This window comes from Mustela nivalis (assembly GCF_964662115.1).
Source record: "Mustela nivalis genome assembly, chromosome: 1".
NCBI lineage: Eukaryota > Metazoa > Chordata > Mammalia > Carnivora > Mustelidae > Mustela > Mustela nivalis.
The window spans coordinates 157,702,300-157,725,331 of NC_139020.1; the positions used below are offsets into that span (position 1 = coordinate 157,702,300).

A 23,032-nucleotide genomic window follows, 5' to 3' on the forward strand; every position below is an offset into this window, starting at 1 on the left:
GGAGGGAGAAGCAGACTTCCTGCGGAGCAGGAGACCTGAGATCCCAGGACCCTGGGATCATGACTTGAGCTGAAGGTAGATGCTTAACTGACTGAGCCCGGGCCCTATATTATCTAGTTCTACTATTTAAATTATATATAACAGTATATAATACAGTTGTGTTCTTTAAGCTCTATATGTGTGCATATAGTTATTATATGTTATTTGATTATGTTATAGTATTGTATTATACTTATCTTAGTATATATGTTATAGATAGTATATTGTGAATGTTATATATTAAAATGTGTTATAATATATTGCTTATATATTATAAATTATAATACTACTTAGTATATAATTTATTTTATTACAGTATTTCAAAGAAACATCAAAAAGTATTTTCCAAGGGAAACTATCAGGGTCAAAGGACCCCACAAACCTTCAGGGAAGGTGATGCAGATGACACTGACCTGAGCAGCCAGACTCTCAGAACCCGCACACCAAACTGGTGCTGTAGTAGAAAGCAGTCTGCTGAGCCACCGAGGGGCACTACTTGAAGAATACAAAAACATGTCAGCGAGTGTGAGAGGAAGGCACAGGTGTCCCAGAAGACATAACCTGCTTCACCATGGGGATTTTGTGTAGGATGTCTGTGACCCTCAGCCCGGAAGGGCCTGTGAAATTCCAGCCTGCAACCAAATTGCTAGCAAGGTTCACCAGTCTGTCCGCTGGGAGTAGAGGAGAGAAAGGACTCCCACTGCTCACTGTGTTACCACCCCCAAAGTCCTCCCTCAAGCTGACACACACAGAGGGGCCACACCTTCAGCACCCAAGGTGGGAACCAGAACGTCTCTGCATGGTGCCTTCACGGGTCCTGAACATCCTTGGCATGGGCAGGCATCCACTTGTCCCACAGCATCCCTAAGCAAGTGTGAGTGTCTACTTCTCATCCAAGGGCTCCCGTGGGATCCACCACCCACTTTGCTGTGGGACTAGACAGGTGGTCATCATCCCCTTTTTGATCTGAGCCCTCTGGGGGTTCAACCAGTAACCAATTTACCCTATAGAAATGGCACCTGGGGGGCGCCTGAGTGGCTCAGTGGGTTAGGTCTCTGCCTTCGGCTCAGGTCGTGGTCTCGGGGTCCTGGGATCGAGCCCCACATCAGGCTTTCTGCTCGACAGGGAACTTGCTTCCCCCCCCAACCCCTGCTGCCTGCCTCTCTGTCTGCCTCTCTGCATACTTGTAATCTCTGTCAAATAAATAAATAAAATCTCTAAAAAAAAAAGAAAAGAAAAGAAATGACACCTGGTTTCATTTCTTCATTGTGTGCACAAGATAAAGACTTCTCAGGAAGAGGGAAATATAAAATAGGATATCAAGGAATGTGGTAGAATTAAATTGCTCCTCTAAAGGCCACAAGTTCTTTGGTAAAGAGTTGGCTCATGACAGACGCGCTTCAAACATTCACACGGGGGCACCTGGGTGGCTCAGTGGATTGGGCTTCTACCTTTGGCTCGGGTCATGATCTGTGGGTCCTGGGATGGAGTCCCACATCGGGCTCTCTGCTCGGCAGGGGGCCTGCTTCCTCCTCTCTCTCTGCCTTCCTCTCTGCCTACTTGTGATCTCTGTCAAATAAATAATAAATTTTAAAAAAATCTTTAAGAGGCACCTGGGTGGCTCAGTGGGTTAAAGCCTTTGCTTTTGGCTCAGGTCATGATCCCAGGGTCCTGGGATAGAGCCCCTCATCTGGTTCTCTGCTCGGTGGGGAGACTGCTTCCCTTCCTCTCTCTCTGCCTGCCTCTCTGCCTACTTGCAATCTCTTTGTGTCAAATAAATAAATAAAATCTTTAAAAAAATCTTAAAAAAAAAAAAAAACCATTCGCACAACTTTCAGTCTGCTCATAGAGCCTGGGGCTTTAGATCCAGATAACTGATATTACATTATTACTTCCTCATTGCAAACTTATCTTCTCTTTCTGCTACAGTATTCAACATCTGCATTTAGATTTTAAAACCCATTTGCAAGTATTTAGACTCATCTCTACATAAATCTATTTTCATTCTTAGATATGTCCAGCTATGATCTCATTGCTTTTGTACTAGTTCTTCCTTCTGCTCATCTCCCAGTTGGTCACGTCTCTGACGTCATCTTTTTGACAGGGGCTATGGTGATCCCACTCCTCACCTGGGGAGCATCCTTGGGTCTCTATCAGAGGCAAATGCTATCATGTCCTTGTGCCTGAAGGGCTCTGAGAGTCAGCACAGATGAGCTGAGACAAGGAAGGACTGATGGCAGTTGGAAGATTTCTTGGTCTCAGAGTGCAGACCTCTTTCCACTACATGCTCATTCTTCAAGACCAGATGTCCCTTTCCACCTAGGGCTGACAGGTCTACAGCACTCAGCAGTACCTTATGAGATGTGGCTGCTCTGAGCATCTGCGTCCTTATCTCAGATGCTCTCCTCCAGTGGGAGGCCTTCTTTGGTTGTTGCATTTTTCTCCTTTCCACCTGATCAGCGGTTGTCGCCTCTAGTCCGCAGTGCAATGGGTCTGTTGTTTTAAACATAACTTACTCCATCTTCACATAGCCCGGGGATCAGCATTATCACACTCATTTCACAGATAAGGACTCTGAAGTTCAGAGAGGCCGACCAACCTTACCTGACCTCATTCCAACTAAATGCCTCTAAGACCTACCCACTATGCTTTCCTGTCCTCCAAGGGTAAGATATTTTTTCAGTCCACCTCTTATATGTTTATGTGGTCAGAATTATATACTATATTATATTAGTATATATGTCATATATTAGTGTATGTTATATGTGCATATTTATTTCTATGTGTTATATATTAGTATGTTATCTGCATATGTAACAGTGTATAATGTGTTAGCATGTTATTTATGTTAAATATTAGTGATTATGTTATGTAATAACATAATTATATATTAGTACATTATATGTACTATGTGTTAGTATATATGTTCTTTTTCTGGAATCTGATCCAGACTCCTCAGCATCCAGCTGTTGGTGGTGTGTTCTCTGCCCTCCATACCTATGTATCTCATTTCCATCCTTCCTTCCCCACTTGTTCTGAAAGATCTATGGAGTCTGCCTGCCCCACTTGCTATACCAAGGCAGGCTTTAAATTTGATGTTACGATCTTTGTTTCCTTGTGATTTTCCCTAATCCTTTCCAACTCTCTCTGCACCCTGTCCTGTTGCTTTTCTGTTCCACCCTGAGTTCTCTCTGTGGCTTTGCGGGAGATGGATGGTAACAGGAAATTTCCAGAGATGCCTTTCTGGGTCCTGCCATGGATGGTGGAGGTGTGTCCTTTCTTTGAGTCTTCTGAACGCTGCTCCCTTCCATCTGACATCTTTTCCACTTAGACTTCATGTTTGTCACACAGAGGACAGACTTTGCCCTCCCTCTTGGTCCCCTCATGTGACATTCAAAGCCCCTAGTCACAGCAGCTGCTGTCGAGGCTAACACACCCATTCCCAGCAGCACCTCCCCTGAACCCACTGCCTGGGGCCTTGGGTACTCCGAATGTGCAGAGCACAAGGAAAACTACGATTCCCTAGAAGCCTGGACCTGGGGTCTTTCTGCTTCTGTTCCTCAGCGCTGAGAGCACTGGTATGGATTCTGGACCCTACCCAGGAGTAGGCAATGACATTATGAGGTTTTGTTTTGTTTACTTTAGTCCATTTTAGTAAGATTCTGCCATTTGCAGCCTTGATTTATCAACCAAAGCATCTTAGCTCTTCTTTCCCATGGTTTGCCTTCGTGACTCCCTACTGTACCCTGAAGCCTGACTATTGGTCCCACACCTGTCAGTGAGACTCACTCTGAGAATGTGGATGAGGCCATGGGTCAGCAGACCCACCAGGCCCCCCATGCTTTCACCATGCTACACAGATACTGCTCTGCCAGGAATGCAGGAAGGCCCACAGTGGGCACGCTGCCAGGTGTGGTGGAATCCCCGTGTTTTAGCTGTGCACACGATCTCTCAGATCAAGACCACATTTTCCAGCTTTCCTTTTGGTGGATGAGGCCATGTGACTAGATTCTGGCCAAAGACACACAAGACTGAACTGTACAAATCCCAGCCCATGCCCTCCCAGAGAGAGGGAACACGCAGCCCCATGCCTGCTTTCTGTGGGCTCACCGGATACCCTGTGAGCCATCTTGGACCAGCACTTAGGGTATGGAGGGCAACAGGAGAGAAGGAGCCTGGCTGTCCCACCCGAGCCACCTGTGAGCTGAGACTGCTTACTTCCAGATCGTTCCAATAGAGATAGTTAATTTCTACCTGTGTAAGCCACAGTGTTTGGGCAGGCTCTTTGTTATAGTAAGCTAACCCATACTCTGCTTGGTACAGTGCTCAATAAATGCTACTTTCTTCCCCACTGTGTGCCTTGGGGAAGGGGTATTATGCAAAGCAGGGTGCCAGGGGGTTGTTAAGGCTAGATTTCTGCTCTGCAACCATCCAGATTGCTCTCGATTACAAACAGGGCACACTGACCAGTGTCTTCATCTGTTTTCTTGGCTCACAGGCCATGACAAACACTACTCTTCCAGTTATAGAAGTCGCAAGGGTGACAAAGATGGTGGCATGGAGGTATCTGAGATAAGAGACAAGTCTCAACAGAGCTCTCAGCGTCCCCACAGGTCCCACCACAGTGGCACTTGCATAGACTCAGGCCACAGCAGAGAACAGAGGCCCTGCCTCCCCCAGCTTTTCCATCTGAGTAGAGGAGGCTCCCACCCTCAAAAAGGTCTTTTGCTGTTGTTCAGTCACACTCACTCTCCCACTCACTGTTCACCAACCATGTTGCAACCTGGGAACTGTCACGTCCAGCCTACAGGGTGAAGAAGCTGAACTTGGAAAGGTTTAATAAACCTGCCCAAAGTGGAGGGAGGATCCAGAGGCAGTGGTCTTCAGGCTACCCTCCCTCTGCTTTGCTGCCCCTGCCAGCCCTCTCTCAGCTGACCGCTCCTGAAAGCAGGGACCTGGGCTGTGCTGCCCATCCAGGGCATAGGCCAACACACCATCAGATGATGAGTCCAGGCTGAGGGTGAGGGCTAGACCACCCTGCACACATGGTCAGCCTCACCTTGGCTGGGAGAGGTCAGCCAGAGGACTGCAAGTTCAGTGCAGTGGGCTTTGGGGGACACACACTGAGATGAGGTGAGCAGCGTCCTGGGTCAGTGCCTGGCATCAAAGATGCAGGGGTTCTGACTCATTCTGTCTCCAGTATGGCCATCTTGACCTCCACTGTTCCTCTTATCCAGGCTGCATTGCTTGTTTGTGGATAAAGAAAGGCCACATTAACGTACCTGGAAATCAATAGCCTCATTCCCCCAGAGCGTGTTTGACTACAAAGGGTAAGTCCGGTCAGGGGCAAAGGGCAGAGGTCACAAGGCCAAGTCCTTTCGCCAGGACCAGAGCTGGTCAGGATGGAGTGTCCATTCTCCAATCATCCATGCTGTAGTGCTGGGCACACATGAAAGCTTCATGTCTGCCAGCTCCCATCGGACAGGAAAGATGACAGTGGCAGATAGCTCCGATCAGCGGGAACAATGGCTTCCACCTTCAGAGGTAGATAACGACACAGGAATGTGCACATACACTTTGTTCCAACATCCCTCTGCTGGAAATCCATGGGTGCATCACCACCTGCCGCCATCTCCAAAGGTGTCACTAAAAAAGACTTGCCGTGCTTGCATTGAGCTTCTGGGGAAAGGATCACCTCTAGAAGGTCCTTGCTTCTCACTTCATGTGGACAGGAGACTTGGGCCAGCCTTGTCACAGCATCCACCAAGCCCAGCCTGCCCTCCCCAACTGCAGCCACCCAGGTAAATCCCTTTGCTAGCACAAGGCCTCTCCTTGTTCTCTGGCTCCCACTATCCCCAGCTTCCAACCCACCCAGTACAGGTGGAAGCATTCAGACTTCAACTGTGCAAGCACATGGTGGAGATCCCAAAAATCTGGGGGAATTCGGGAGGACTTGTCTCCCCAGAACTCAGAGTAGCTCAAATGGGTGGAGGAGGTGGCCTCATTGCTTATACTGCCTCCTCCAAGGCTCCTCTCTACCGGTCAGCACTCAGTCCACTTACAATGTCCCAGGCAGGTGAGAATAATATGCCTTCTCCTACAGGGAGTCTCCTCGGCACTCCATGCATATAGTGGGTGCATAGTAGATGCCTGAAGCCTGTTCGGGCAGCACTGAGTGAGGGTCTGCAACAGTACATCAGAGTAGCACTGATCACTGTGGGCCTGGCTTAGCCTATGCCAGCCTCCCATAGGTGACACTGGGATGGGGGCTGGTTTTGGGTTTGTGGAGAGAGGAGAAGGTGCCCTCCAGCAAACTGCAGTGAGTAGAAACCTAGCAGCTGGCAAGGAGGTGGGGTCGATTTGAGAAGCCTGCATGGCCGCACCTCGCGCTGAACTCCAAAGGGATCTTCATGTCCTTCTGGGTACAAATCAAGGTCCACTAAATGTTGCAAACACAGACATAGAGACTCAGCCCTCAGAATCACCCCCATTTCCTGGCAAAGCACCGTATAATAACACATGAATGCCATAAAGTCACTGAGTTCTTTTTTCTTTTTATTGGCAAAGTAAATATATTTTTATGAAGGACCAAAGAAAATATACATAATTGTAACATATGTACACCAGCTTTATAGATTTTTTTATTTCAAATTTACACCAATGTTGATATGTTATTAAAAGATATTTTATGTAGATGTACCTATGTACAGCTTATTTACATACATTCATAGGATGTGAAATAAACCTGTCAAAACAAGCTAGTTCATTTGATATTAATTTCTAGACAAAATAAGGAATGCATTTCTAAATCAGGATTCGGAGGCTCTACCTAGTTCTCCTACACACAATGCAGCCTGCTCCCCTCTCTTCCCCAAAGGGACCATGGAGGCTGGTGTCTGGATCTGTCTGGAAACGGGATGAGGGGATGAGCCATGCTGGTTACAGATGCTCTGGGGCTAGCCGGCATCTGTCTGTCTGCCCGACACTTTAACTCAAGCGCATGCACTCCAAGACCCGCACAGAGGGGGCAACTCAGCCTAATTCCACCTCTGCCCAGGGGCCCGGTGACGCGCCAAGGACTGCCCCACTCCTACCCTCCCGTAGTCAGGCTGAGCAGGAGATCTTGGACAAAGCCACCCTCACACCACAGTGCAGCCCTGGACTTCTGGCCTACTTCCTTCTTCCCAGCATGGCTCCCTCTGGGAACTGACATTTCAAAACTGCACATTTCTTCTGAGCAAAAAAGTGCCAGCCCTGGCCCAGGCAGGGAGCCCAGTGGGAGAAGGTCCAGGCTCCCAGCACTGCCTTAGCACAGGCCGGCCTGCGGGAAGGCACAAAGGCACAAAGGCGGGAAGGCCGGCCCGCAGCCCGGTTCAGGGGAGGGTGGGGTGGGGGGTGCGGGGACGGGGTGCCAGCCCCCAGGGACGCGGGCACGGCTGTAGGTCTTCCTAGGAAAGGCAGCGGGCTGGGGGCTCTGGGTTCCCTCCTCCCGAGCAAGCCCCCATCTTCCTGCACCTCCTGGGCTTCAGAAGGTGGGTTGGCAACATTGTCACATCCCTCTAAAGAGGCAAATAAATTATTGCTACAAAATAACGGGGCGGGGGAGGGGGCGGGGGCAGGCGGGTGCTCAGTTCACCGCACGCACTGAGCGGCTGCTCCGAGGAAACCGGTGCACCTTGATGTGCTTGGAGAGGTGGTCGCTCCGTGCGAACTTCTTCTCGCACACAGGACACTGGTAGGGCTTCACGCCCGAGTGCGAGCGCCGGTGCCGCGACAGCTCATCGGAGCGGGAGAACCTGCGGGACATTCAGGGGCCGTGGTGAGGGAGGCCCGCCCCGCCAGGAGCCCACCCAGAAGGCAGCCGCAGGTGCAGGGCTCTACCCCGCCAGGCAGGCGGGGCCCGCCAGGCAGGCGGGGCCAACACTTCTCCAGGTTTTGAGTTACTTCTGAATCCCCGTGAAAAACTTCTCCAGGTTTTGAGTTACTTCTGAATCCCCGTGAAAAGTCGCTGTCCCCAGCCCGCCCCTGCCCCCACCCCAGGATGGGAAGAGCTGTCAATAAAAGGCTCAGTGGCGGCACAGCGGTCCGTTCTTGGGCATCTGGGCCTGCGAGCAGCTGGTAAATATTCTGAGGGGTTGTTAAGCCCACCAGAGCCCAGGATTTACTCTCCACAGCACCCTGCTAGCTGCGGAGAAGCTGCCCCCCAGGCAGAACTTAGGGCTCTAGGAAGGTCTGCATGAGGAAGCCCATCCACAGGGGAAACGGAAGTCTGAGAGAGGTGTCTCTTTCCCCGGCACTGAAGGGAACCCCTGGCTCCTCTCCCTTGCCTTCACTACAGCCAGGGCACTGTATGCAGACTCACATTCCTGCACTGCTCCTGGTCACGGCTTTCCTGAAGGCTAGGTCCCCTAAGCTGTCACCATACAAAACCACACCACCACAAGATACTTCTGAGAGTTTAAATGGTTCACCTGCCACCTCCCTCTTTTGGCCTCAGCCTGCCTGGGAGCAAATGCTCCCACAGCCCAGAGGCCACTGAGAATGAGTAGCTACTAATGGGAAGTGTAAGGATCCCAGCTGGGCCACAGGGTTGAGACCGCTGTCACTGACTTCTGGGATTTGAAGCCCCCCCACCCCCACTCCATAACCCTCATCTTGACAATGAGATCCCACTCCCCACACATACATACTTGTCTTCCTCTATGCTCTACCCACATTGACCCATCCTTGGTCCTTCTTGCCACAGAACATTTGCACATACCGTTCCTTCCATCTGAAATGGGCTTCCCTACCCTCTTATTGCTCCCTCTCTTCCATCACTCAAATGTCACTGCCTCACAAAAGCCCTCCAGGACTGTATCCCATTCTAGGCTCCCACTGCACTAAATGCACCTTACTTTAACTTTAAATTCATTTTCAACTTTTTGGTGAATGTCAGTCTGTGCCATTAGATCATCAGTTAGTTCCATGAGGAAAGACGTGTCTTGTTCCCTGTGGTCCATCCCACAAGCAGCCCAGTGCCTCGCACACAACAGGTGCCCATAAGTGCATTTACATGAAACAACTGACACAGCAAGCACCCATTGAGGATGGAGGGCTGTCACAAGGAATTCTTCTCAAGTCCTATTGCCTGCACATACACACACACACACACACACACACACACACACATATACGTGCACACCATGCAATGCACATGTACACACCCCTTTATACATGCCACACACAGGCATGCCACAAACATGGGTATACTGCACACACGTGTCCACTCCACATATGTGCACATGCATACAGTCACCTCACACGTGGGTGTGTGTGTATATACAAAAACACATGTGTGCACACACATAAGTACCAGGTCCACCCCTGGGGGTGGAGGCCTTCCTTAATCCCACAGCCTACCAAGGACTAGAAGGAACATGCCTTGGGGAAGGTTCAGCTGGGGAGTAGGAAGGCCTGAGCACTGGATAGGGAGCCTGCCCGGGAGCCCAGAGGACAGGCAGCTCAGCCCAGTTCAGCTTCCTCTGGAGCCTAGGACCTGGTCCTGAGAGAACAGCCAGGGGTCTGCACTTGGAGTCTGGCACTCCACTTCACTTCCCAGGGCACCAACTTAGGCTGGCACAGAGCAATGCTCTCAGCATATGTTTGGAATAATGGAAGCCTGACTGGCCCATTTCCCAGATGAGGAAATTGAGGCTCAGAGTGATGAGGGCCTGATCCAGCATCCCTATCATGACAGAGCAGCCAAGGCCAGAGCAAAGGTGCTGGTTATGGCTCCCTCTCATGCCCTGCTCACCCTGGTGACTACAGAGTGCCTGGCCTCCTCCACATTGCCTGGCTAGGCAGTGTGTGTCTCTGGAGTCCTGAGCCAATGAGGAAGTGGCATCAGTGCACGCTGGAGGTCAGAGCCTGGAGCCTGCTCCCAGGCCAGGGCCACTGCCCCCAACAGGAGTTGAACACACAGCTTCTGAACGGGTAGGCTTGCCCAGAACACAGGCAGGCAGGAAGCCACAGAAATGATGCCACCAGCAATAGCCTTTCCTGACCCTTCCTGGGCACCAGGCACTGGGTTGTCTTGCCCCTTTCTGGTGAGGGAGCCAGGATCAGTACCAGAGAACAGACAATACAACAGCAAGGGCTCAAAAAGGACAAGGGGCTTGCTAGGGTCACAGAGCCAGCGACATGGTTGGATCCTTTCAGGTCCCTATCCCACTGGGAGCCCTGTGCAGTCCTGAGCAAGCCCAGGAACCATGTTGGGCCTGTTTTCTCACTCATCCAGTGAAGACCTTAGGATTCTGGCCCATCTTCTGGGACTCATCTCAGAGGCCAAAGGAGCTGACACAAAGACCACAGTGGCCCTCTGATCACACGGACACTGAGGGAGAGCCAGGCCCAAGAACAAGTTGTCCCTACCTCCAAACCTCTTCCCTGCTGCCTCAGCATCCTGTGACCTGAGAAGTCACAGACCTGAGAAGAGCACCCTCAGAAGATCCCTACCTCACACCCTCACATGCCTTCTCCCAGACAGCAGCCACTGGAGGGCACTGAAGGCGACACAGTTGGAGGGAGGTCATGTGGCTAAGATGCAAGCCTTGCAGGCAGTGAGCTCCGCCACTGATCAGGGCCTGAGCAAGTCACCAAGCTCTCTGAGGCCCAGTTTCCCCACCTGGAGACAGGGAAGTAACAGATCTGCCTCACAGGACTCTGAAGATTGTAAAAGGCATTGAGGGTTTAGAACAGTGCTCACCACATGGCAATCATTCAATGATTATCTGCAAGGAGCTCAGTGCAGTGCCCGGTCCCTGCTAATGTCTAGGGGCACATGGGTCAGCACCGCAATTCATGTGGCCAAGGTGCAGGAAAGGGAAGCAGCCCATCACGACAGCCCCACAACTGGCACACACTGCACCTTTGTGCAAAGCGCCCCTTCCATCAGCCAGTAAGTCACGACTGTCAATAGCCAGGTCTCAAGGACTGTAACGGGAATGGTGCTCCATGGAGTGGTATGGTGCACAATCTGGCCAAGTGCAGGCAAGAAGTTAGAAAATGCCTCGTTCAACAGTAGCAGCAGTGACACAGGGGCTAAGAGAGGAGGCCAGCAGCGTACCACTGGGTCTGAATCCTATCCCCACCACATTCCAGCTCTGGGGCTTCAGGCCCGCAACTATGGGCCTCCCATGTCCACTAGGGATGACCACAGTACCTGCCACAGAGGGCTGCTAGAAGTTATTAATATTCATATTAGCTGTGGAAGGAGGGTATTCTTTCTGGATGGAATGGCTTGGCCTTTCCGGAACAGGATGTTCTGCTGCCGTGAACAAAGGGGGCCTGTGTCCGAGAGCATAGCAAGGAAACTTCTAGGAAGGCAGACAAACAGCCACTTCCCAGACAGTTAGATCGCGATAGGAAAAGTCTGTTTTGGGCCCCATCAAGAATGCCAGAACCATGTCCCAAGAGAGGAGGGGAAAAGGAATACTGGGTTCAGGAGCAAAAGCAAAAGGAAGTGGGGGCTGGTTACCTGGCAAATGATGATCTGGGTTGTGGGGAGGGGAGGACACCATTCATTTCACAAAGGGCCATAGGACACAGTGCCAGGGCCAGAACCAGCCCAGCAGGATAAAGAGCAAACTGCTCACAGGGCCACTGGAAAGAGAGGCAGCCTTGGGTGTGGTAAGCTCCCCATATGAGAAGGCCGGCAAGTATTCAGGGGGCTGCCCGAAGCTCAGCTGCAGATGGAAATCCTTCTTCCCTCTACTAGAGCAGGCCACCTCCCATAGAAGGTTTGCCCAGGGGACTAGAGAGAGGTCCTGAGTCTGGGTGGAGGAGGTTGGGGAGCAAACAGCCTGGGTTCAACTCCAGACTGTGCTACCCACTAGCTGTGTGACCGAGGAGACCTTACTTAACTGTTCTGTCCCTCAAATTCCTCCTCTAGAGAAGGGAACAGCATCTAGATGCCCACCTCGTGGACTTGCTTGGAGCATTAAATGAGTTACTCTGGAACACTCAGAACATGCACTAGGAGCTACTGTTATTGCCATTGTTGTTGGCTTTTTTCCCCCAGCCCAGAAGCATGACACCTGAAAGAGCTAATGGCCTTGTGGGAGACAGAGAACACCCAGCCATTCTGGTACCAGGAGCAAGGGATTGAGGACAAGGGAAAAGCCAGCTGTGTAGCTTCAGGCGTTGAGTTCCCGGGTGGGAAACATATGTTCACCAAACTGCTGGTGGGTCAGGTGGGACCGAGGCACCCACCTGAGGGCACAGCCAGAGCCATGCCCACGAGCTCCATCCCCATGGGCTCCCTGGGAAATACAGACTGGTGCCTCCACATCACAGAGCTGTTGTAAGGGCGCAACGAGCTTATCTAATGTGACATGTGCAGATAAAGCAGGGACCATTGCAAGACCAACTACCACTGCCATCAGGAGGAAAGTGCTGGAGATAGAGGGCACAGAGAGGATGCACAGAGGATGCACAGAGGGTACACAGAGGGCAGGGGCCTGAGTGGGAGCCTGCATTGTGGAAGGGAGGTTGGTAAGCAGATTGTGCCAGAATGAGAAGTTTGGATAGGAATCTAAGTTTACCAAAGCACATGAAAAGGCCAGAATAGCCTCATAAGGTAATGAGTTCCTTGTGGCAGGAAGTATACAAGCAAGGGTGGAGATTTGTGGAAGGTATTCCTGTTCTGAGAACTTGAAGCAGTGCCCAGCATAGAGTAAGTGGTCAGAAAATAGGGCGCATAACTGTCATCATCACTACCACTGCTGTCCCATCCAGACCAAGCTGCCCCAAAGCCAGTCTGTCTTCCTGCCCAAATACTGCGAGGGCTCCCTCCATATACAAGGGACATGTGCATCTTGTGTGCATCTCCAGGGGCTCAGGATTCCTGAAGGCCAACCAGAGACTCTTGCATTCTCAGAGAAATAGCTCTCCCAAAAGGCAGGCACCTTTAGTTCCCTGTGCCTCAGTCACCTCTAACTCCACAAAGGCCTGACCCTATTCCAGGGGAAGCTGGGGAGAAGCTGGGGAGGCCTCTGAAGGCCCAGGAGTGGATGCAGCCAGGAATGGCTCCACAGTCAGCTTCAAGGGACCTTGCTATGCCAGGCATACACCAGCCTACCCCTGCAAGAAGGTCCTGGGCAAGGAGACCAGTGCCAAGGCCCATACAGTGGCAAAGCTGAATCCCCTCCACAAATCCCACTCCCACTTGCTTGCACACCTCCTACCATGGGGAACTTACCATCTCCAGAGGATACTGTGTTGGAGCTGAGACCTGCCTTCCTGAGATGCACTCTGGGCTGAGGATTCCATCTGCTCTCTGGGACAGCCCAGAAGGTGGCAGGTCCCCTCCTCCTAGGGGAATGGGACAAGCAGGCAACCTTCACCAAGGACCACACCCTTTTGCCTCATGGCGCTACCTGACTGGAGGGGCCACTTGCCAAGAGTCAGCAGTGGCCAGGGGACAGTGCCCAGGAAGGTAAGCCCATCATGAGTCGGACCAGTGCTCTGGCCAGCCAGATGCCCAACCCCTCCACATCCCTGCCCCCCACCAAGAAAATATGCATCCAAGAGGAGTCCCTGGGAGTCTGGGTTACCTCCAAAATAGCACCCTTCTCAGACTTCACCCTTTCTGAGTAAGAGGACCACCAATGAGAAGGGGGCAGTGCTGAGTGTTCCTGCACCTGACCCTGATAGGGAGCAGGCCCTCCACTTCACAGACGAGGAAAACTGAGGCTAGGCCGTGGGGACCTCCCTGGAGGCACATGGCGAATTGGAGGCTGACCTAGGCTGAGGCTCCCCACTGTTACCGCCAGCTACTCCCTATCCAGAGTGTCACAATGCCCTTCCCTTCTACAGTTGAGCGCCTGCCTCTACCGCCCCAGTGTCTCGGCTTCTCCCCCCACCCCCAAGCTCCGACCAGCAACACTGCATACCCACCTGTGTGTCAAGCCTCACAAGTGGCCCCACAGGTGCACCTGTCTCCCCAGGGCCCACTTGGCAGACTGTGCCAGGAGGCCCAGGGAGGGATGGGACACCAGTACTGCCACCCTGGTGTCAACCCTGTGCCCACTCTTGCAGAAGCCATGTGGGCCTGTCTGATGGGTGCTTTTGTGGGGTCAGTGGCTGGGTGACACCCTTCATCAGGAAAGACCTCCATAACCCCAGATGCTGTTTGGGAGAAGTCTCTTCCCTGGCCAGCCCAGCACTCCACGGAAAGAGGCAGCAGCATCACATCGGATCTTCCAGTCACCGATCCCACCACACCACAGCCAGCCAGGACTCTAGGGCCAGCACCTCCCTCCTGGGGCCAACTCTCCAGCGCTCTCAGATGAGTTGGGTCAAGAAAACAGAAGCTGCCAATGGCTCCCCATCGGTCACACCCACACAGATGCACACATGTGGACAGGGTACACAAACATGGGGAGTTATGCAACACACCAAGAAACACACTAAGAAAGCAAGACGTGTACACATATGCACACGCATAGCTGCCTGCCTGCTGCAAGATCCACAGACAGATGACAGACAGATGAGCACACACATCCACAAAGCAGCAGCCACAGCAGCAGTGCACGAATGTCGGTGCACAGGCTGCCCTCTTGGGGGTCCACATTCCTATGGGGTCAGTGTGCTAAAGACTTGGGACAGCCAGTCTTCATGGTACCCCTGGGCATTGGAGCTCCCGGCTACCTGCTTTTCAGGACAAGGTACCCAAGCCCACCCAGGGGCCCGCTGCCTGCATAGCCCTGAGCAAGACCCCTTACCCTTTGAGAGCTGGTTTCCACTGCTGCACCACACAGAATGAAGTCTACAAGGACTCTTCCACCTTCACTCAGCACCCCCTGCCTGGTTGTCCTTTGAAGATTCCCAAATACACCTTCAAGTACCCGCAGGGGAGCAAGCACCAAGCCCAGCCCATGAGTCCAAGAACATCTGCAAGTGAAGCTGGTCCCTCTGGTTGGAACAGAAGCATTTCCAGGTTGTGACTCCTCTGATACAGGACCCTCTGGCTCCAATCCCATTGACAAAGTGGTGTGGCCTTGGGCAAGTTACCTAGCCGGTCTGAGCCTGTTTGCTCAGCTGAAAGATGGCAGCGAGGGTAGTACTTTCCCTAGGGGTGCTGTGAGGCCCAGAGGGAGCAGTGCACACATGGCCACAGCCCCCTCGGATACAGAGCCCTTAACTCCATCATTTTTAGCTGCCCTCGTTACTAAGGAGAGGGCCCTTCTGCCATGGCCCAGCTTCTAGCCCTGGGCATGAGCCGCAGCAAACCTTACCTGGTCATTATGAAACTGGAGACCATTTTTTTTTAGGCTCAGGTGATCACTAGGGATGAGGAAACCTCTGGGCAGCCATGCCAGCTCTGCCCCACTCCCTGCCTGCCCCCCTCTCCCTTTCCTAATCAGCCTTATCTAACGGTGAACCAGGCCTTGACCGCACACCCAGGGGAACAGAGATTCATCGGCCATGCTCAGCGCCCACCTTTTCACCTGTCATACTGACCTCCAGCCGCAGCCCGGCCAGGTGCAGGCAAAGGGCTTCTCGCCTGTGTGCCGGCGCAAGTGGGCCTTGAGGTGGCTGCTTTTGGTGTACATCTTGCTGCAGCCGGGGAAAGTACATTTGTGCATTTTGATGAGTTCTGCTGCCGGATTTTTGGGGAACTTCTGGCCCACGAGTAGGCCAGTGGGGCCAGGGCCCAGGGGTCCCGACCCAATGGGCTTGGCAGCAATGGGCACAGGGGCAATTCGCACGAACTTGGATGACAGGTTCACATTGGAGGAGGGCACCACCTGGGGCACAAGTGCGAAGGTCTGACCCTGGATATTGACCAGAAGCTGGGCCACCTTGACACTTTCCGGGGCCTGCCCAGGGGAGGCGGGCTCCGTGCCTGACTCCTGCTTCACCTGCACAGGCTGGATCTGTAGCAGCACGGGGATAGGGCCATCAGATGCAGGCCCCCCACCCGGGCTCTGGCTGCCGCCCACACCGGCACTGCCCAGAGGCGGGGTGCAGCGCTCTCTCCCACTGGACCCAGGATGGAGGTGGCTCCTATGTGGCCCAGCTGAGAGCTGGTCACAGGCCTCCGCGTCCTTGCTGTTGCTTTCTGGGGCCTCCTTGACTCCCAGCTCCATGTTCTCTTCCAGAAACTCTTCAATCTCCTCCAGGGTGGGCTGGAAGGGCCTTGGGACGTCATCAGGGTCACTCACAGGAAATTCGGGGAAGCAAAAATGCTCCCCCTTCACAGGTGCCGGTGCCCTCCGCCAGGCCCCCCAGGCCATGGAACCACCGCTGGCCCCAATGCCACCACTGCCACCACTGCCCAGTGTGGCCTGGGACAGCAGGAAGTCCAAGATGCTGTCCTGGCCCTCAGCACCTGGCCCACCACTGTAGCAGGAGCAGACGGCTTGTGAGTCTGGGCTGGCGCAGGAGCAGAGGCTGGAGGCGTCACTGTCATCCTCTGAGAGGGGCGAGGGCAGCCTGTGGTACGCCCGCCCTCTGGCCAGCCTGTCACCCAGATAACCAACTGGGCATTTCGGCGACGAGAAGGTCTCGTCCACTGGCAGCAAGTGGTCCACCATGCTGGCCTGGCCGTGCCGTTGGCGGCTGCAGAGAGGAACAAAGGAGGCCTGGTCAGGAGGACGGCATGTTCACCTGCCACCTTATGGGCCTGTGCCCCCACTCCGCTGCTGGCCCACAGGCTTCTAATACCAAATGCCTGGGTCCTGTCTCCATCCCATCCCGTGGGAGAACTCTATCTGCAAGACTGTTTTCCGAAATTGCACCACCTGTTTGCAAAAGAGCACTCTCTAAGCCCATTGCACAATCCAGGGTACTTTTGGTTTCAAACAGGTTTTCCAGAACAATTCGGTAAAGAACACCCGTGTATCTATGAATGATTGAGCGTGAATGCATGTGAGCAAGAAAGTATGTGAGGAGGCTCTCTGTACCCTGAAATGGCCAAGGTTGGGGAACCCCATCCAGCTAACTGGAGTGGCTGCATTTCTGAGGACACCTGACCTCAGCTCCATTCTTGTTGAGTCACTGGCAGGGGCAGGAGATTGGCCATTTGCCCTCTGACCCCTGGGTGGTTGGGGCCTGAGTAGAGTTGCCAGATTGAGCAAATAAAACTAGAGGCCACCCAATTAAATCTGATGTTCAGGTTTCAAAAAACAAGCAACTTGTAACACAAGTATATCCCAAATATTAAATGGGTCATGCTCTTATTAAGTAATTATTTTGTCTGATAGTGAACCTTAATTTAGCAGTCCGTATTTTAATCAGGTAAGTCTAATTTGTTGGGGAAAAGAGAAAAAAGATTAAAGACCCATATGCCCCTGTCCTCACAGTCTGTTTCCCCATCTGAAGGGGGGACAGCTCGTCCACCCTCCCATTCTCAGATCCCTCCAGCCTCACCTGCCTCCTCTGTGAAATGGGAAAGGCAGGGACAGAACAAAGTGCTCTCAGCTGTACCCAGGCACTTTATTGAGGCTTTACCACTAGGTGAAGAGGACCCTGCCCCACAGTGAAAACTCAAGAGCGCAAAAGTAGACCCAGGTCCCAGCACTTGCATGGCCACCCCATGTTGACTTCACAGCCGCTAGTGGGATGGGAGATAAAATGCCCTTGGCCTGTACCCCACCCCCCCATGGTGCACTCACCACCTCAGGAAGGCTCAGCTAACTCCCGTCTTCCCACTAGACCATGAACTCCATGAGGGCAGGCTAGGCTGCTGCGTCTCCAGGGTGTTCCCAGCTCCCGGTGTGGCAGCTGGTGCCCAGGAGGGGCTCAGAGAATATCAACAGAGAAGAGAGGGGACATCTGCCTCCTCTGAAGGCCATGCTAGGTCTGGTGTCCAAAGAGAGTCAACAGTGTACAGCTGTAATGGGGCCACCTATGTGGACCTTTGTCCCCACCCAGTGACCAGTGAGGTTTGGTAAAAGAGAACGTTCTATATCTGAAGCCAGAGATTCTCTGCTGCCTGTCATCACTCTGCACCCACCCCTATGCTCTGTCTTGAGGACTACTCCTGGACCTGGCACACAGCGCTACCCAATAGTCAACAAGTCAACAAGCCTGGCCAGGGACAGAGACCTCTCAGGGCCAGCTAGGATCATCATCAGCTGTGCATTCCCCAAATCTGTTTCCCTACCTGTTTCAGGCTCCAATGATCTCAGTTTCCCACTAATCCAGGAAGCTTCATGGAGCTCCAGGAAACTAAGGCAAGGTAGATGCTCTTGGCAAGTCTGCGCCCCAGGGCAGTTTCACCAGGAGGACATTTGGCTCTTTGATTTTAAATACTCATCTGAGGATTTAAAACTGGGAATTTCAAAATACACACTAGTCACCGAATTAGGTGCTAAGAAGAAATGAAAGTGCCAGATAATGTGAAGGGCAATGAGCCCACACTGGGCCCTAGGCCCTGCTACCACCCCTTTTACCCACCCTATGAGCAGGAGGCGCTGCTCCTGCCTCTGCAACTTAGCTGGGCAGACTCAGCCAGGTAGCACAACCTATCTGTGTCTGTGTCTTGGTCTGTTGGGTAGGGAGGCTGCCAGTGATGCCTACTTCCCGGGTTGCTGAAAGAGTTCAGTGAGCTAACACAACTGAACACTTACAACGGGGGTGCCACACGCAAGTGTGAGTCAGTACTGGTCACTGGATTAACCTCCAAATAGGTGAACACATATTGTTTCTGTTCCTCTACTGTGAGCCTAAGGAATCAGGGGGTCTCCAGCCTTCCTGGAACCCAGGCCTTAACTGGTGGGAAGAGGCAGATCAGGCCATGTTCTTGCCCACTTAAAACTCTCCCCTGAAATGTGATCACCAACTGAATATTATTACATGATAGTAAGGAATTACTGTTAATATTTTTAAGTGTGATGACAGTATCACAGTTGATAACTGAGATATTCACAGATGAAATGGTATATAAAGAAAGAGTGGGGGAAATAAGTGAGTATAGTAGGGTAGGGTAGGAGAGAATTTCTATTAACTTCTCCAGGAAATGTGACCCCTTCTCTCCCAGCAGCCCAGCACCTGGGCCTTGCCCATCTCTCCCAGACCTCACATCCACCTGCTCCACTCCACACTGACTGTGCCCTCTCTGTGGTTCCCTCTTCCCCCCAGTGCTCCCCAGTGGGAACGCTGTATTTAGATCTCAGCTCTGAAGTCACTATCTGGGGCGGCGGGGTAGAGCGCTTTCCTGACACCCTCTATCAAATTATCCCACATTATATTCTTCTAGCAGTTGCTACCAGGAGGAAACTAGAGTGGTTATGTTTGTGTACTTTATCTTCTGTCTACCTCCCCAACAAAATACAAGCTGGTCTGACTATCCAGTCTACCACTATCCTAGAGTCTAGAACAGGACCTAGCACAATTTGCTGAGTGAATGAGAGGTTCTCCAGGAAGTCAGTCAGGCAGTAGGGGTGAGGGGATTCCACCAGGAATAGAATGGCCAGAGTCAGGCAGAAGGGTTTTAATGCAGGCTGAGCAGCCTGGGCTGGACACTCAGGCACTAAGAGCAAAGAAGGGGCTCTGGGGCTACCCTGGGTGCTGGAGGTAGAAAAAGGGCCCGCCAGGGCAGGAGGGAGCTGGCTGGGGTGCTAAAATACAGCAGCACATGGCTGGGCCAGAAGCACAGCCTGCATGCAGGGGGAGGGGGACACACTGTTCCGGGCACCGTCCCGGCCTACAGCCGGACTCCGCCCCCTCCTCCCAGCCCTCCACCCCCCCCACCCCCCCACCCCCGCCCTCAGCCCGGCCAGGCCTGCTGTTTATCCTCCCGGGGACACAGCGGCAGCAGGAACAACATGTAATTGATAACAAGCCCAGCGCCGGCCAAGGGCTTGCCATTGGGTCAGCGTGCAAATCACGGGGGTGGCGGGTGGGGGGCGCCCTTCAAAATAAGAGTCTCTCTCCCTGCGCTATCCGCAGGCCCCTAAGTCGCACAGGCCGGGCGTCCTCCCACCTGTAGGACGACAGTGGCTCCCGGGAGCCACCTAGTTCTTGGGGGAAAGGTGATTTGAGGGACTAAAGCATTTGGGGATTTTTGTCGGCTCCCCAGGGACTGGGCGAGAAAACATCCCCTCTGTGCCCTGGAGGGGGGTTGGGGGGGTGGTCCTTTGGGAATACCACAGTGGGGAGGAAAGACGGAATCCGAAACAGACGGCTAAGGTGGGTGGGGGCGGCCTCTCCTCCGTCCCCTGCCACCCCCTGGCCACCGATCTGCTCATGTTCAGTAGAAAGAACCAAGGGGCTCCGAGTGGGTAGTAGGAGTAGAAGACGTGTGAACAGTGCGGGTGTGTGCGAAGGGGTGTGAGTTCGTGTCGTGTGATTGTGCGTGTGCGGGGCGTGGTGCGCGGCAGCAGTGTGGCTTTGCCAGAAGGTGTCCCCGACATACTCGTCCGTGGAGCTGACGTGGGTGCCCGCGCGGGTGTGGGAAGGTGCGTGGGAAAGGAAGACGTAGGGGACCAGCTCAGACCCCTTGGTGAGCCCTGGAGCTCTGCCCGCCGGGCACCATGCCCTCGGCCCGCACCCCCATCCCCCGGAGGCCACGGCTGCGGTGACCAACAGTAACCCCACCGCCACAGACCACTCCGTCCCCCATTCCCGGCCCCCGACCGGCCGGCGCGTCCGCCTGTCCGCTCCTCTCACCAGGCCCGGCCGAGGACCCGCCATATGGGAGGGCCGGCCCGCAAGGCGCGCACTACTAGCGGGACCAGGTGCTGAGGCGGAGGCCCGGACCTGCGCCGGGAAAGTGTCTAGGGACAACTGGGGTCACTCTCCCACGGGCTGGTCCGATTCCCGGGCCAGCACAGGGGCTCACCCCGCTCCTCCGACATTTCCTCGGACACTCGCGCGGAGCTTGGGACAGCGGCAGGGGCACCCGGACACACGACCAGAGGCCAGTCAGCAACCCCTGCCCCACGCGTGCCCCAACCAGCCTCCTGGGCGCCCGGAGCCGCGTCCACGCGGCCGTCCGGCCTCCCCAAGCTTTTCCCACCTGAACTTGGCGCACGCCCGGCTAGCGGCCAGGCCCCGGCGGTCCTGAGGCCCCGGGGGCTGGGCTGGGGGCGGCGGCCTGGCTCCCGGTCCGGCGGCGGCCGCGTGCCCAGCCGCGGGTCCTGCTTTGGTTTGCTCGCCCGCTGGACCGCGGGTCGCTGCGGCGGAGCACTGGCCCGCCGCCGCTAGCTGGGCGCTCACTCCCCGCGGCTCACGTGACGCCGCGGGCGCCGCGAAGGCTCGCAGGAGGCTCGGCCCCGGGCGCGCGCCCCATTGGCCTGCACCGCGCGTCACGCGCCCAGCCCCGCCCCCAGCCCCGCCCCAGCTGCGCCGCGAGCTGGGCTCCGCGGCCGCCCGCGCTCACCCGTTGCAGGAGCCACCCGCCCGGTGCGGCCCGCGGTCTCCAGCCGCTTTCCCTACCCACCCCACCACGGCCGTGGGCTCGCGGCGTCCGTGGGACCCGCTTCTGAAGGTCGGTCCCCAGGTGAGAACGTGAGACGGGCCTCGGGCCCCGCCCAGAGCCCTGAGATTGTTCCAAAGTGGAGGTCCAGGTGGGGATCGTGGGCCGCGCGGGCCAGGTCTGCCTCCACTCCCACCTCCAGCCCGGCACCAGCCGCTGTGTCTCCCGCTGAGAGCCGAGGAAGTCGGGGGACTTGCCTTAGGCAATCCGGCATGGTCTTTCTGCTGAGCAATCACGGTTCTTACCCCCCAGGGAAAGTGAGCGCTCAAGGCGCTGCCTCCCAGGCTTCTCAGAAGGTCTGAGAGCGTTTGACCCCTGCCTCCAGTCACTGACACTCGGTGTTTGGGCCACTCTCCCCAAGACACAGGGGTGCTCCACAAGCTGCAAAGGCCGTGCTCAGGCTGCTGTAGTCCGCAGCAGTCGGGGACGCGTTAGCATTCCACTCGGGTGGAAAGAGGGACTTGCCCAAGAAGTAGGAGTGAGCCCAAGGTTCCATGCACCCTGCTATGCCCTTTACCCCTGTGGGATCCTCAACCAAGCATTTACAGATGAAGAAACGGACTCTGAGGGGCTGTTGTCCTCCATGGGTCACTTAGCTGGTAAGGAGAGAAGAGGGGGTGAGGCAGAGCCTCTGTCCCAGGGAGGGCATCTTCCAGGCACCCCAGGGACACGTGAGCAGAGGTCTTTCTAAGGAGTTAACATCTTTTCCTTTCCTGGCCTGGGAGGTGAAGAGCGTTTTCTCTGCTCCTCTCCCAGGACACTGCCAGAGCGGGAATGCATGGCCAGGAGCTGTCTGGGCTCTCTGGAATGCTGTGGGTCTGGGCTCCTGCATCCATGCCAGGGCTCACCCTTGGATCATGTGGTCCTCCCTGTGCACCCAGTTGGGGCCAGGGATGCAGCCCTGCTGCCACCCAGAGCCAAACCACGGTTTGGCCAGCAGGTTTGGAGGACCCTTGTGTAGAAGATGAAATACCTCCTAGCAGCTTGGGCACTTAGGTGGTCAGAAACTGACAAGCAGAGAACAATAAATACTCTGTGGCTTCACTTCCATGTGGAATCTTAAAAACTAAAAACAAAACATTCCTAGAAAAAGAGATCAGACTTGTGGTCACCAGAGGATGGGGGAGAGGGAATTGGAAAAGGTGGTGAAAAGGGACAAACTTCTAGGTATAAGATAAACAAGCCCCGGGGGCTGTCTGGCACAACTTGACATTCAACACCGTTGTGTGATGTACAGGAAAGTTATTAAGAGAGTAGATCCCAAGAGTTCTCACCAGAAGGATTTTTCTCTTCCTTTTTTTAAAGCTTTTCCTTTTTATTATTTCTATATGAGATGATGGCTACTAAGTAAACTTACTCTGGTAATTATTTCACACTATATGTGAATCAAACCATTATGTTGTGCATGCTAAACTCATACATTGCTGCATGTCAATTGTGTCTCAACAAAACAGGGGGGAAAAAACCTGAAGGAAAGCCAAGAAGCTCCTGTTACAACCTGAGTCAGATCATGTCTCTCCTTGACTC

At 54.0% G+C, this 23,032-nt stretch overlaps 2 protein-coding genes across 6 annotated transcripts in view; one reads left to right on the forward strand and one right to left on the reverse strand.

The window, feature by feature from the left end:
• CHST13 (carbohydrate sulfotransferase 13) overlaps positions 1 to 23,032 on the forward strand; it is a 282,606-nt gene that overhangs the window by 49,336 nt on the left and 210,238 nt on the right. The window lies entirely within an intron of this gene.
• Positions 6,577 to 21,268, reverse strand: KLF15 (KLF transcription factor 15). Of its 5 annotated transcripts, none has more exons than XM_082713383.1 (5): positions 21,047 to 21,268; positions 15,544 to 16,644; positions 14,805 to 14,994; positions 13,280 to 13,392; positions 6,577 to 7,835 (listed from the first exon to the last, which is right to left on the reverse strand). In XM_082713383.1, the coding sequence occupies exons 2-5, from the start codon at positions 16,617 to 16,619 to the stop codon at positions 7,667 to 7,669; spliced, it is 1,548 nt and encodes a 515-aa protein (XP_082569509.1). In that variant the 5' UTR covers positions 16,620 to 16,644; positions 21,047 to 21,268; the 3' UTR covers positions 6,577 to 7,666. The 5 variants fall into 5 exon arrangements, with proteins under 5 accessions (XP_082569509.1, XP_082569506.1, XP_082569508.1 ...); XM_082713380.1 differs by lacking the exon at positions 21,047 to 21,268 and adding an exon at positions 17,700 to 17,992; XM_082713382.1 differs by lacking the exon at positions 14,805 to 14,994 and having other exon boundaries at positions 21,047 to 21,181.